The 15,562-nt window shown below is 35.1% G+C and overlaps 2 protein-coding genes across 3 annotated transcripts in view; both read left to right on the top strand.

The window, feature by feature from the left end:
- The window catches only part of LOC139977189 (uncharacterized), a 30,982-nt gene extending 20,116 nt beyond the window's left edge, over positions 1-10,866 (top strand). For both annotated transcript variants that reach the window (XM_071986430.1, XM_071986431.1), the window contains exons 9-11: positions 427-514; positions 917-991; positions 2,093-10,866. In XM_071986430.1, coding sequence (XP_071842531.1) covers positions 427-514; positions 917-991; positions 2,093-2,379 — 450 coding nt within the window. In that variant the 3' untranslated portion in view covers positions 2,380-10,866. The remainder of the gene's footprint in view (positions 1-426; positions 515-916; positions 992-2,092) is intronic.
- Positions 10,867-11,617: 751 nt separating this feature from the next.
- LOC139977172 (uncharacterized) overlaps positions 11,618-15,562 on the top strand; it is a 67,909-nt gene continuing 63,964 nt past the window's right edge. Inside the window, exons 1-2 of the mRNA XM_071986400.1 lie at positions 11,618-12,032; positions 13,591-13,663. Of these exons, the coding sequence (XP_071842501.1) occupies positions 13,632-13,663 (32 nt within the window). The 5' untranslated portion in view covers positions 11,618-12,032; positions 13,591-13,631. The remainder of the gene's footprint in view (positions 12,033-13,590; positions 13,664-15,562) is intronic.

Here is a 15,562-nt window from a genome sequence, read left to right as displayed (position 1 = left end):
TCAAAGACTTGTGATTATCCAGAATACTAATAGCTTTGGTTGAAATTCAGCTCACGCTGTGACAAAGGGTTTTTAATTGGACTCTTATTAGCTGCTCTAACTCATACTTGTCATTATGGTATGAGTTACTGTACCATTGGTGCTCTTGTGAACTCCTTTAAGAGGTTATTTGACATTTATGTGAACATTCTCTTTTGTGCATGCATGGATATGAATATTACTGACTTGTAAAGAAAGTTATTCACTATCTGTTATTTCTAGTGTTAGAATTTACATGATTGTGCTTCAGACTTTGAAAATCGATCAAAAGTAAGATCCTAAATATACTCTTCAATTAAGAGCATAAATGTGGTTTATATTCACAATTATAAGTGACAAATTATACTCACTTCAATTTTTTTTAACCTATCTGATTTTGCTATACAGAATCATATACAGAAGCTGGCAGACCTCCATGGTTGTAGATATACTGCAATGATAGAGAGTACCACAACCCATGTTATTCTCATTGCTGGTGAGTATTGTTGTAACTCTATTTTAATGTCTTCTCATTCTTTTATCAGTTAGTTAACTCGCTTCATGTTATTGGTAACTTCAAAATCTTTTAAGTAATCATTAACCAACAGCACATGTGAATAAAATATCTAAACTCATGGATTTCAGTATTCTTTCATATATCTTCATGTTTGAGTTTAATTGCTGGGTGTGATAAGGAGTTCTTTAATACCCTTAAAAGTGTGCACTTGTTGACATTGTCAAAATTCTGACCTTAGGCTGACCTTCTTGAATGTCATTCATAAACTTTATTAACTAGTGCAGGTTGTGTACATGCATACATTTTATCAAGGACTGATTAGGTCATTTCACAAACAATAAAGGAAGCAAAATCACTTTGTGTTTTAAATCTTTTTTGCAGAAAAGGGGAAATGTCCCAGAACTATGAAGTATATTACAGGCATTGCTGCTGGATTGTGGATAGTGAGCTACTCATGTAAGTTTAAATGAATTTGTCTGTCCATGTGACTATATATGTTTATAATATGTTCTTATCACCTGCACATATGCTTGATCAGCCCTTTTACCTGCAGTGTTGTACAAAGATTCTGTTTCTGATTTAGGACTATGCCCTATATAGTAGGACAAAAGTCATTCAGTATGTAGATAGGCCTGAGTAAGGCAGTGTCAGGGCAGAAAAGGATAAAGAAGTCAAAACTGTAGAACATCAAAGGGTGACGATAGATTAAAGTTCAAGAGTGGCTTTGGCCTTTGGACAAAATGTTAACCAAAATAAGCAACACCCATCAGTTGCTTCAGTGATAGCAGAACTAATATAGAACTATCTTTAAAAAACTTTTTCAGTTACAACTTTTAAATATGGAATTGTTTCCAATTATATGTCTCTCTGCTAAGCACTTATAATCATCCTTGTTTGAAACAGGTCATTTTGTAAATGGAAGTTATATATGGTACAACACAGTCACTTGACATATTGAGAGTGATTAGACAGTTAAATGGAAGTTGCATTGGGCATACAGTTTCAAAACATTTGTGTGTTATTGGAATTTGAAATATACTGACTATATGTGTAGGTTTCACTCCTTTATGCTTGGAGCATGTGTGGTATGGCAGCAGCTAATGATGATATGTTAATGCGGGCAAATTAAGAAACAATTTTGTTCTGTCCACCTGTTTGCATTAGGGGTGCTTCTTTGCATGCCACTCATTTGAATGAGTTTTTGAAATTTTGCTGAGCCATTTTGGTTCCTGAACTTCTTGTATTTTGAACAGGGGAAGTTTAAAGTGATAATGATCATAAATAGACAAATGTCTTTCAGCTCAGCAAATGTGCATATATTGAGAATGATCTCTTGCTATTACTTCATTGAATATATGTTGAAAGCAGTTCTTACTGGTAGATATTAAGCTTCCAATTTTATTTCTTTGCTGACGGTAGTTTTGGAAATTTCTATAATAATTAAGAGGTACAGCACTTGAGATTTTAAGAAGTTCTGAAAATCAGCCATTAAAAATGTAATGTACTGTAGATAATGGTTCTTCATGTTTTGTCTATTCTCATCCCTTTGTAATATAGGGGTACAATCTTCCCTCAAAGCTGGCAGGCTTCTTGCAGAAGCAGACTTCGAAATCATTGGTGACTCTTTAGGTGTCCATTATGGCCCTATGAGGGCAAGGACCAGAAGAGAAGGAAAGCCTCTCTTATCCAAATACTCCATCTCCCTGCTTGGGGAATCAAGTAGCGGTCCTGAAGGTGATTTACATGAGAGTTGTTCATTTCTCATTACAAATTCTGTTTTGGGGGAAACCAATTTACTTTTACTTTTTGTATCATTGGGAAATCCTTTTGTTAGTACATTGTAGGGAAAGAGGGCCAATTGTGAAGTTTAAAATGTCTAAGCATGTGAAATCATGTGGTGATGATACTAGTAACATTTATATTTCTATCACATGTCTTTAGACCACTACAAAGGCGTCTGATGCAAATGACCATAATATATTTCTTACAAAAATATGCATATGGTTTCTGTGGCAAATTGGTTACACTGGATCAGAAACCCTTAAGACAATTACAAAAAGAAAATTCACATGTTTTAAATAGGCAGTTCTGATCCATTAGACCTCATTTGTGGTGACCCTGGTCTATCTTTGGGTCTCTGCTTTTCAAAAGTTATGTTATTGATGTACTTATTTCTGAAAATTTCTCATTGGTTATGTTGAAGATGACACAAATTTATTTTTCACTGACAGTGATCTATGGCAGCAACCATGGTTAACAGAAAATATAATATATATATATATATATATATATATATATATATATATATATATATATATATAATTAAATAAAATTGTCCTGTGCTTGAGATTGGATACAAATATTTCCTGACTTTTTTAATATTCTCCTATTCTATAGTCATTGACTCCCATACATAGAGGATTTATGAATGTAATTTTGTCCTGAGTTTGAGGATGGTTAACTAATGTTATGACCTTTGATTTTTTATTTCTATTTTCCTATTTTATCATGGAAATACCTTTGAACCTAGGCCTACGATTTAGGATAACCTTCAATTTTTCTGATGAAATTTGTTTTGTTAATGTCATTGGCTCCCATAGAGGCCCTCTGACTGTTACATTGTTCTGTTTTTGAGGATAGATTTAAATATTTCCTGACCTTTTCTGATATAATTGTTCTTCTATGTCATCAAGAACATACCAATTAACAAGTGCCTGTGATTTAGGATGGCTTTCAATCATCTTGCTCGGTGAAGTTAACTGTAGTATAATCCTGGACTCTAATATAGGCCCTATGCCAGATAAAATTGTCCTGTGCTTGAGATTGGGTACAAATATTTCCTTTTTTTAATGTTCTCCTATTCTATAGACATTCACTCCCATACATAGAGGATTTATGAATGTAATTTTGTCCTGTGTTTGAGGATGGTTAACTAATTTTATGACCTTCAATTTTTTATTTCAATTTTCCTATTTTATCATCGAAATACCTTTGAACCTAGGCCTATGATTTAGGATAGCCTTCAATTTTTCTGATGAAGTTTGTTTTGTTAAAGTCATTGACTCCCATAGAGGCCCTCTGCCTGTTACATTGTTCTGTTTTTGAGGATAGATTTAAATATTTCCTGACCTTTTCTGTTTTTACTGTTCTTCAATGTCATCAAGAACATACCAATCAACAAGTGCCTGTGATTTAGGACGGCTTTTAGTCATCTTGCATTGTGAAGTTAACTGTAGTATTATCCTAGACCCTAATATAGGCCCTATGCCAGATAAAATTGTCCTGTGCTTGAGATTGGGTACAAATATTTCCTTTTTTTTTAATGTTCTCCTATTCTATAGTCATTGACTCCCATACATAGAGAATTTATTCATGTAATTTTGTCCTGTGTTTGAGGATGGTTAACTAATTTTATGACCTTTGATTTTTTATTTCTATTTTCCTATTTTATCATGTAAATAACTTTGAATAGGGGCCTATGATTTAGGACTTTAATCTTCCTAATGATTGTTTTTTTGTGTTATAGTCATTGACACCCAAACATAGAGGATTTATGCATGTAATATTGTCCTGTGTTTGAAGATGGTTAACTAATTTTATGACCTTTGATTTTTTATTTCTATTTTCCTATTTTATCATGTAAATAACTTTGAATAGGGGCCTATGATTTAGGACTTTAATCTTCCTAATGATTGTTTTTTTGTGTTATAGTCATTGACACCCAAACATAGAGGATTTATGCATGTAATTTTGTCCTGAGTTTGAGGATGGTTAACTAATTTTATGACCTTTGATTTTTTATTTCAATTTTCCTATTTTATCATCGAAATACCTTTGAACCTAGGCCTATGATTTAGGATAGCCTTCAATTTTTCTGATGAAGTTTGTTTTGTTAAAGTCATTGACTCCCATAGAGGCCCTCTGCCTGTTACATTGTTCTGTTTTTGAGGATAGATTTAAATATTTCCTGACCTTTTCTGTTTTTACTGTTCTTCAATGTCATCAAGAACATACCAATCAACAAGTGCCTGTGATTTAGGACGGCGTTTAGTCATCTTGCATTGTGAAGTTAACTGTAGTATTATCCTAGACCCTAATATAGGCCCTATGCCAGATAAAATTGTCCTGTGCTTGAGATTGGGTACAAATATTTCCTTTTTTTTTAATGTTCTCCTATTCTATAGTCATTGACTCCCATACATAGAGAATTTATTCATGTAATTTTGTCCTGTGTTTGAGGATGGTTAACTAATTTTATGACCTTTGATTTTTTATTTCTATTTTCCTATTTTATCATGTAAATAACTTTGAATAGGGGCCTATGATTTAGGACTTTAATCTTCCTAATGATTGTTTTTTTGTGTTATAGTCATTGACACCCAAACATAGAGGATTTATGCATGTAATATTGTCCTGTGTTTGAAGATGGTTAACTAATTTTATGACCTTTGATTTTTTATTTCTATTTTCCTATTTTATCATGTAAATAACTTTGAATAGGGGCCTATGATTTAGGACTTTAATCTTCCTAATGATTGTTTTTTTGTGTTATAGTCATTGACACCCAAACATAGAGGATTTATGCATGTAATTTTGTCCTGAGTTTGAGGATGGTTAACTAATTTTATGACCTTTGATTTTTTATTTCTATTTTCCTATTTTATCATGGAAATACCTTTGAACCTAGGCCTATGATTTAGGATAACCTTCAATTTTTCTGATGAATTTGTTTTGTTAAAGTCATTGACAGCTCCCATAGAGGCCCTCTGCCTGTTACATTGTTCTGTTTTTGAGGATAGATTTAAATATTTCCTGACCTTTTCTGATATAGATGTTCTTCAATGTCATCAAGAACATACCAATTAGTAAGTGCCTGTGATTTAGGATGGCTTTCAGTCATCTTGCACAGTTAAGATAACTGTAGTATAATCCTAGACTCTAATATAGGCCCTATGCCAGATAAAATTGTCCTGTGCTTGAGATTGGATACAAATATTTCCTGACTTTTTGAATATTCTCCTATTCTATAGTCATTGACTCCCATACATAGAGGATTAATGCATGTAATTTTGTCCTGTGTTTGAGAATGGTTTGCTAATTTTATGACTGTTGATTTTTTATTTCTATTTTCCTATTTTATCATGGAAATACCTTTGAACCTAGGCCTATGATTAAGGATAGCCTTCAATTTTTCTGATGAAGTTTGTTTTGTTAAAGTCATTGACTCCCATAGAGGCCCTCTGCCTGTTACATTGTTCTGTTTTTGAGGATAGTTTTAACTAATTCCTAACTTTTTCTGATATTATTGTTCTTCTATCATAGGCGTAGGGGACCATTTAAGTTTGGGGGGGGGGGGCAGAAATTGTTGTGCTCGAAAGTTCCCGTGACACTATCTAAGCGGAGCGCCACCATCGGTTGGCGCATAGCGTACAAGAAAATTTTGGGCGAAAGGTGCCTCTCAGATTGCCGGAAACGGTACTTCTGAGGCCTTGCAAGTTGCATCTAAACATTCTTTATTTTATAACCTCACAGTTTAGAAATTTACACTTCCCTAAAATATCGGTAAATTACAAGTTGAAAAATTGTAACATCATTTTGAAGGGGAAAAATAGGACAGTATATTTCTTAAGCTCCTATTTAGTTACCATATTTATTATTTTAACACAGTACTCAGCTTCCTCCAGAAAAACATACATTGTTCAACGACACGTAGGCGGGATATTGTCCCTGTGTCGGGTAAGACTGCAATTTGTCTCACAGAAAAAATAAAATATAACAAAGAATATGATAAACCTGTACTTTTAGGCTTGTACGCATCCCCCCCTCCCCGCCCCCATCTATGAAAAAAATGTGTCTGATATACACTCATGTCGGGAATGTCCAGGTATACAGTTGACTAGTTAAAAAATTTGATCGTGCAAAAAGCTAGTAGCCCAGATGAGCTGCGCTTGCGGTGGTGTTACACAGAAATATTTGGGCATCATGATGCTAAATAAAGAAAATCATGGCATTGTCGGGCATATATTTGAAAAAGATTCGGGCAAGCTATTGCAATATATATATATATATATAATATATATATATATATATATATATTATATATATATATTTACTTAGACTGTCCGAATTTTTCAGGACTTTTGCCAGAATTTGTCCTCTGTAAATTTGGGGGGGGGGGGCATTCTGCCCCCCCTGCCTTGTATGCCTTTGTCTTCTATGTCATCAAGAACATACCAATTAACAAGTGCCTGTGATCTAGGATGGCTTTCTGTCATCTTGTATCGTGAAGTTTACTGTAGTATTATCCTGGACTCTAATATAGGCCCTATCCCAGATAAATTTCCTTCTATTTTTTAATGTTCTCCTGTTCTATCAGAACATTTGTACCTTTCAACAAAGGCCTGTGATTTTGGCAGCTTTCATACATTTTGGTGAAGTTTTTGTGTTATAGTCATTGACTCCCGTACATAGAGGATTTATGCATGTAACTTTATCCTGTGTTTGGGGATGACTTAAGTAATGTTTTGACATTTGATTTTTTATTTATGTTCTCCTATTTTATCATGAAATCACCAATTAACAAGTGCCTGTGATTTAGGATGGCTTTCAATCATCTTGCATGGTGAAGTTTACTGTAGTATTATCCTGGACTCTTATATAGGCCCTATGTTAGATACAATTGTCCTGTGTTTAGGATGGATCTAAATATTTCCTGACTGTTTTAATGTTCTAGCTATTCTATCAAACACAGTTGTACCTTTCAATAGGGGCCTGTGATTTTGAATAGCTTTCAATCTTCATGATGAAATGTCTTGTGTTAAAGTCATTGACTTTTGTAAAGGCCCTATCGCTATTAACATGTTTCATGGATTTCCATATTTCCTGACATTTTCTCCATTAATGTTCTTCTACCTCTTTCATCAAGAGTACCTTTCAACAAGGGCTTATGGTTAAAGTTGTCATTCAATGATTCTGTTGAAATTACCTGTAAAATCGTCATTGACTCCCATATTGGCTATATGCCTGTTACATTGTCCTGCATTTGAGAATGGATTACCATACTTTTTTTTACAACAACCTAGTTTAACAAGAATTCACTTTTGATTAAAGTATTTTGGGTATGGTTGCTTTCTATCTTCCTGGTGAAGTTTGCAGTAGTACTATCACAGACATTTATATAGGCCATATGCCTGTTACAGTGTCCTTTTTGTTGTTTATATACGTAAGTTATGCCTATTGAAGTTATCTTTAGTTAATGGCCATGGTCTCCTACTATATTAAATATAGTCCAAATGGTTATATGAGCTTAAGTATAGATTCAAATTGTCCTGCTGGAGTTTATAGTTCAGCCATGCATTAAATATTTATATTATACCCAACTTTATCAAGTATGCATGGACATGTGTGTGAGGATGGATATCTGTATTACCTTAATTTTTAGCAATGTCCTCCGACTTTATCAGGGATATACCTTTTAATAGCCCTGGGCTAGAGTATTTGTAATGGCATTACCTTCAGGCAAACAGGAACAATGAACCATATGGCCTCTATTCTTCAAGTATATATTCCATTTAAAATATAAATGGTTTTTATGTGAGGATTTAGCCCATTATGTTGCAAAAGAAGATGTTGTAAGTCCTTATATGTTTGAGAGTAAATCTTACAACATTTTCTTCTGCATGTATGAGAGTTAGCGTCAACTGACATATTGGTAAAACAAAACAAATCAGCCCTCAAAAGAGTAATATAAAGTGATATGAATTCATGTGCTCATGTTGCAGACAAGATGTAGTACTCGCCCCTAATTATTTTCTTACATGGTCTGAGGGTTAACATAAAAAAGCAGTAGAGGCAATTGTGGCGTGGCTATTATTATTATGTCGTTGCGAGAGTGATGACGCACTCTGTACGGACCAGGTGTACTGTGTTCCTGCCAGAATTTAGTAAAAGGTATACAGTGTGTTCCTGCCTACTTTTCTGTATTTAAAGTAGGGGTAGTGAGTGTTCCCTCATGTGTCCACAGGGTAACTTGATGTTCCGAAAGATGTGTTATAGCCCAGGGTAACTTTGTGTTCTCACACGTTTCGCTGCCAACTGCAGAACCAGGAGTTATTTAAACAATGGTAGCATAAGTTATTGTATACTTATTGTCATAACATTTACTTCATAATCCAATTGATTTAATACCATATTTCTTGTTCAAAGAGTTGCTTAATTTATTTTAAGTGGACTCTGATGAAATTCTCGCACATATAGGAATGAGGGAACATTAAGTTAACATACTGTATGAATGTAACACTATGTCAGTCGGATATGTTATAATAGCAAAATTTGTGTACACGCTAATATATCAGAACATTCTAACATTTTCTTAACTCTATTATTCCTCTTGCAGGGTTTTGCTTTATTTTATAAATAAATTAGAAAATCTACCACCGAGCCTTGTTGTCGTCATTTCCTGCCTTACATGACCTGTGTTTGAGTGTGGATTCTTATTACTGTTGAAGTTATTGTATCCTAATGCATAATTGTTAAGCATGAACATCACACCCGGCATAAAAAAAATGATCTAAGCCCTGGCTGCATTATTTAAATCTTGCTTGCATTAAAAAAAAAATTCTGAGAAATACTTTATTTGACTGAACTTATCATGTGTCAGGGTTCTCGCCAGTTTTTTAGTCAAACCGGGTGGGCCCAAGTGCCAACGATTAAATTGTATGTTGTAGGTACCTGGTGTGGTGTCAAGTGACCCGCGTTATTGGAGGGTCCAGGGAAAGAAGCCCCCTGAAATTTAAGCGCATTTTTTTCAGACTAGCCATTTCCTTCATTTATTTACATGTTTTGTAGTATTTTAATAAGTCAAACAGCAAGTTTTGCCCTAACCTGGATAAATGCATGCACATTATTTGAGTTATTTTTGATGTCTTGGGTTTATTGGTACATGCACACTATGTCCTGACATTGCATGTGGTGCCTAATCATGTCCTGTGTTTTGGGGGATTGTGTCATTTTTTTCAGACTAGCCATTTCCTTCATTTATTTACATGTTTTGTAGTATTTTAGTAAGTCAAACAGCAAGTTTTGCCCTAACCTGGATAAATGCATCCACATTATTTGAGTTATTTTTGATGTCTTGGGTTTATTGGTACATGCACTCTATGTCCTGACATTGCATGTGGTGCCTAATCATGTCCTGTGTTTTGGGGGATTGTGTCATTTTTTTCAGACTAGCCATTTCCTTCATTTATTTACATGTTTTGTAGTATTTTAGTAAGTCAAACAGCAAGTTTTGCCCTAACCTGGATAAATGCATCCACATTATTTGAGTTATTTTTGATGTCTTGGGTTTATTGGTACGTTCACTCTATGTCCTGGCATCGCACATGGTGCCTAATCATGTCCTGTGTTTTGGGGGATTGTGTCATTTTTCCATACTAGCCATTTCCTTCATTTATTTACATGTTTTGTAGTATTTTAGTAAGTCAAACAGCAAGTTTTGCCCTAACCTGGGTAAATGCATGCACATTATCTGAGTTATTTTTGATGTCTTGGGTTTATTGGTACGTTCACTCTATGTCCTGGCATTGCACGTGGTGCCTAATCATGTCCTGTGTTTTGGGGGATTGTGTCATTTTTCCATACTAGCCATTTCCTTCATTTATTTACATGTTTTGTATTATTTTAATAAGTCAAACAGTTAGTTTTGCCCTAAACTGGTTAAATGCATGCACATTATCTGAGTTATTTTTGATGTCTTGGGTTTATTGGTACATTCACTCTATGTCCTGGCATTGCACGTGGTGCCTAATCATGTCCTGTGTTTTGGGGGATTGTGCATTTACAAACTAGCCATTTCTTTCATTTCCTTACATCTTTTATAGTATTTTATTTAGCTCAAAGGGTTATTTTGCCCTTAAATGGTAAATAGTATATTTTACAGACATGTCCCCACCCTACACACAAGTTGCCTACAGGTCCCGGGTTATGTGGAGAAAATGGGATGAAAAAGCATGTCCCGACTTTACTCATTGGGTGCGTATGCATGTATGTATGTATGTATGTATGTATGTATGTATGTATGTATGTATGTATGTATGTATGTATGTATGTATGTATGTATGTATGTATGTATGTATGTATGTATGTATGTATGTATGTATGTATGTATGTATGTATGTATGTATGTATGTGTGTGTGTGTGTGTGTGTGTGTGTGTGTATGTATGTATGTATGTATGTATGTATGTATGTATGTATGTATGTATGTATGTATGTATGTATGTATGTATGTATGTATGTATTGTAGATCCTCCTGTAAGCAGAAACTCGCGAAGAAGCCATCATTGGCTTATCAAAGCCGCAAGCTGACCGTTAACCGGTTGCTTTCAATCATAATATAATTTACTAATGTCAATCCAGGACTCTACTTAAAGAATATTCCCATGGCTGAGCTTAAAGGTCGACGGACACCTATGAACAACATTGTCCTAATCACTCTAATAGGCATTCGAAATCATGAAAATAGCTGCAACTTCCTTCAAAATCCATCAAAGATGAAACATTGTACAATTCTTTTGGCTATAACTGGACAACATACATTAATCTTGGAGTGAGTCGAACTCGGGACCTTATGATTGAAAGGCACCGGCGTTAACCACTGAGCTAACACTCCACGTCTTACTTATGTTTTACTAATGTTTTACTTATTAATGGAAGAGAGCAAAAACATGTTTGGCTAGAACGGGGTTCGAATCAATGACCTCTGGGTTACAAACCCAGCGCTCTAACAACTGAGTTAACCAGCCATTAGTTGGTGGCGATCCCTATTTGGAAATTTCTTTGTTGGAGGCGCCAGTCAGAAGCCACAGTACAGTACATGCCGTGTAACCAGGCATCACGCCACAGTTTCATTCGATATACAATCCAAGAAGCGGTAGGAAAGCGATTTCCAGAGGTGTATATATTCGAATTAGTACGCGGATATATTATACGGTGTTTGTCCCATATGGCTTGCCATAGTCGTGTGGCTACACAATGAATATCATATATCCATTCTACTGTGAAACTGAATATTGAAAGGGAAACACAGGAAAGGAAAATCTACACTAGTTGACTTGAAGATACATACCATAAATCTGCTAGTTTCCGTGTACGTGTACAAATGAACCTTTGAACCCAACTGTGGAGCTCAAATTACAGTCTCAGACGTGTGACAGTGGGCGTTGTTTATCAGTCACGCGATCAGTATTGATATGTACAGTGTTGTTCAGTGTAATAATCTGCTTTCATATTGCAACTCTCACGACTCATTTCTATTTATCGTATTTCCATAACGTCGTTCTTACTACATTGGGGTAACTTCCTCCTCTTCGGGTTACATCAAGGTACTATTCGTGATCATTTTCAGCTCGGGTGTGTTTTAAGTTGACGAAGAAGGATTCAAAGGATCCTTGGTTCACACGGCAATATCACGCAAGTGAATTAGAGTGGCTTTCAATGTAAGTGTTACCCTTACTGTGTGTATAACATCAGAACACCCAGTTATTAGTATTATATTTGTCAATGGCTATGGTTTAGAAGGTAGCGTTACTCCGGTAGCGGGTATACCGTGACATGTACATAAGCTTAAAGGCATTGGAGACTCCCCCCAAACCGCGTGCGGCCATCTGAAAAAAAGTTAACTTTCTGTTGCTTGCAAGTGACGTTTTGTTCGTGTCGCTACAAAATGCAGACAGTTCAGTAATGAAACGTGATACCTTGTTATCTTTAGCTGGACCTGAGATGTCCATCGCTGTATCGTTTGTATACTGTGCTGTGGGTATTGACCGCAGCTGTATGTACTGACTGTTCACTAGTGTCTAATTACCGACGGTAGCAAGCTGGGGTTTCTGGAATCGATGGTGGTGTTTAACACTTCTGTTACACCTCATTCGAAACTAGGTCAAATTACTTGCATTAGACGTTTCTTTTTGCGTAAGTCTTGAGAAAGATAGTCTATAGTATTAATTAACTGAGACCACCATCTTAATACACTGCTTCTAACGTTAGATATGGTTATTTCAATGTATATGCCCTTTACCTATAAACCGTTTCTACTACAGGAAGTGTACGTTAACAACGTCCTGATCATTATAAGCAATATGTGTTTCATAATGGCAGATGATCTTGACAAGCTTTATATTCCTGATATATAATGTTAACTAACATTATTAAATTTCATAAAGTATTTACTTATTGTATTGTTTTCGTACATTTTGCATGGAGAAACACAATCAATATAGAACTGTTGCCAGATACGTTCATCAAATTTTGTGATGAATTAAGATTTCCAGTAATTATTTTAGACAATGAACTTCAGTTCAGCTATGGGAATATTCTTTAACTGGAATGATATTAGTATATCAGGTTTAAGCGTGAAGTTCTTGTAGCGTTATTACTATAGCTTACATATCACTCCATAATAAAAGCATTCACTCTTAGTGAGTGGTCAACCTCGATTCAGATGAAAAACGGTAGACTCCTCTTGACGCTCTTGCAATGTAGGCCTATTGTCAACTCGTAAAATACTTACTTCATTATTGGAAATCTCAATGAGAGAACTAACATGTTTGCATCACTATTTCTTACTGTTACACTATTTTGTTTATGTACATCATACTAGTTATTTATTATAGCCTTCCATTTGAATCTGTATTTGAGGTACATTTAAAAAAAAAGGATATTTCTACTAAATATAATCTAATTTGACTGTACTTAGTTGAACACATTAATTCGTCCAAAGATTAAATCACTTCTGGGACGCACTTATTTTATGCTGTATATTTCTCAACATCAATGAAACCCTGTATCCAAATTGTGTGTTCCGAAAGTAGCCTTTTGAACATGTCTTCATAGAACAAACAACGCTGTGAGTATGTTAGACCTATTTATACACATAGTTTTCCAACCCGTATATGTTAAAGGTACAATGCTGCTTACTGAAAGATACAAACATTTTTGCACTTGTATTGTATGATTAATATGCACCTTTAATTTAGTATTATTATTTCGGTTTAGTTGAGCAGGATCGTGAGCAACTTTGAGTAATCTGTCAGAAGATGGACATTACGAAGCATCCCATCATCACACCGTAAGTAATACCCTCTTTAGTAACCCGCTTTATGTGCCCCCCCCCCATTTACCATCTTAAGTCCCTCATTTCCCGTTCTCTTTAGACTGAAGGTTACACCCATCTCCCACTTCACAATTGCTTCATTCTAATATGTCATAAATGTATCCATGTGTTCCTTTCAGCGATGCGACGGTTCATTTCTTCCTCAGTTCTTTTTTCTTTAAGTTGCCGGAGGCATAAGGAATTTATTTGATGTTGTTGTCGTGTGTGGGTATTTGTGCCGGTGCGTCTGTGTGTATGCAACACTGTTTGTAAACACAATAACTCAAAAAGTATATGATGGCTGAAGTTGATGCATTGTATATGGATTTGTCTTTAAGTTAGTAAAAGAACCTAATTGAAATTGGTGGATGCAAATGGACATACGAGGTCAACAGATGTCAAAGTCTGAAAACCTTATAAACGAGATAACTCAAGAAGGTCAACTTCAAGCTCGGATGGACTTAATACTTGGTGTGTGTATCTACCTTACTTAGTACAATAATTTGTTGTTTTATATGGAGATTAAAGATCACTTGAGTTCAACACAGGTTACAGTCTGAAAACCTTGTAAACACTCTAAATTAAAGTTTAGATGAAATTCATACGTCGTATGTGAATCCATCTTTAAGTAGTTCAAGAAACGTATTATGTAGTTATGAGGTCCAAATATTGAAACCTTGTATTAATAATAATAATAATAATAACAACACATAATTTTATTAACATAACTCCAAAATTAAAACTTCATACATTGTAAGTCACTTTACCTTAGTTGGTACAAATAAAGCACTTTGTAATGTTGAGGTCAAAGCTCATGTGAGGTCAATAGTGGTCAACGTTTGATAATTTTATGACAATGCCTCAAATATTGAAACTTGAATGTGTGGTATAGAGATCCATATTAGTGAGTATACAAGAATCATTATTTATTTATAGTGGAGGTCAAAGATCGTTTAAGGTTAACAGTGATGGAAGTCTGAGAATCATGTTAACACCATAACTCCAGAGGTGCAACCTAAATGAACTTCATAATTTGTAAGTAGATTCACCTGGGTCAGTACAAATATATTGCTTTTTATGAGGTCGAAGGTCATTCTAAATAAGACGTCAATGTCACTGATTCATTCAGGACTCGCCCGTGTGTAGAAACAAACAGGTATAGTTAGCGCACAGAGCTATACAGTATAGTATTACTCACTGGTGAAATCTCAGAATTCATTAATGCGGCCGTAAACCTAATTTTAAATTCTTTATCTCTCTTCATAATGAAGCAAGAGGGTTGCGCCCTCGTATTTGAGGCTGTGTAATATGAATATTAGAAATAATGAGGAAAAATGCGGAATTTATATATTTTGAAATTCAAAGGGAAGTCTTATAGTTTTTGTGTGTGTGAGGTTGTTCTGTTGAGATACATTTCATAGTTACAGGCAGTGCATTTGCTAATAAATGTAAACAGCCGTTTTCACTCTCTTGTGAGTTATACATGTGACACTGGCGGCAATAAGCTCGTTTTCAAAGCATCGTTTCCCGACAGCATATAGTCTTAAAGGAAGCCTCACGATAGAGAAGAATATCAAACAGCATTAACAAGTGAAATTCAAAACCAGTCGAAGTTTGAAACTGAAGCTAGAAGGATTATCCCGTATATAAGTACATAAAACCGTTGTATATCCATGTCACTATATACATCAGTGCCTTGACTGCTATGGTGCAGACGGAAATGGTGGTAACTAGAAACATGCAGAAAAAAGTCATCTCTGAGGTAAATAAGTAGCTCCATCTATTGGCGACGGACAAGACTTAGATACTGGCAGCTTTCTTTAACTTCACTAGCTTAGACAGAGAAATGGCTAAGGGGCGTAGCATACGGTACAA

The sequence above is a fragment of the Apostichopus japonicus genome, chromosome 12 (genome assembly GCF_037975245.1).
Source record: "Apostichopus japonicus isolate 1M-3 chromosome 12, ASM3797524v1, whole genome shotgun sequence".
NCBI lineage: Eukaryota > Metazoa > Echinodermata > Holothuroidea > Aspidochirotida > Stichopodidae > Apostichopus > Apostichopus japonicus.
This window is presented reverse-complemented; position numbering and strand designations above follow the sequence as displayed.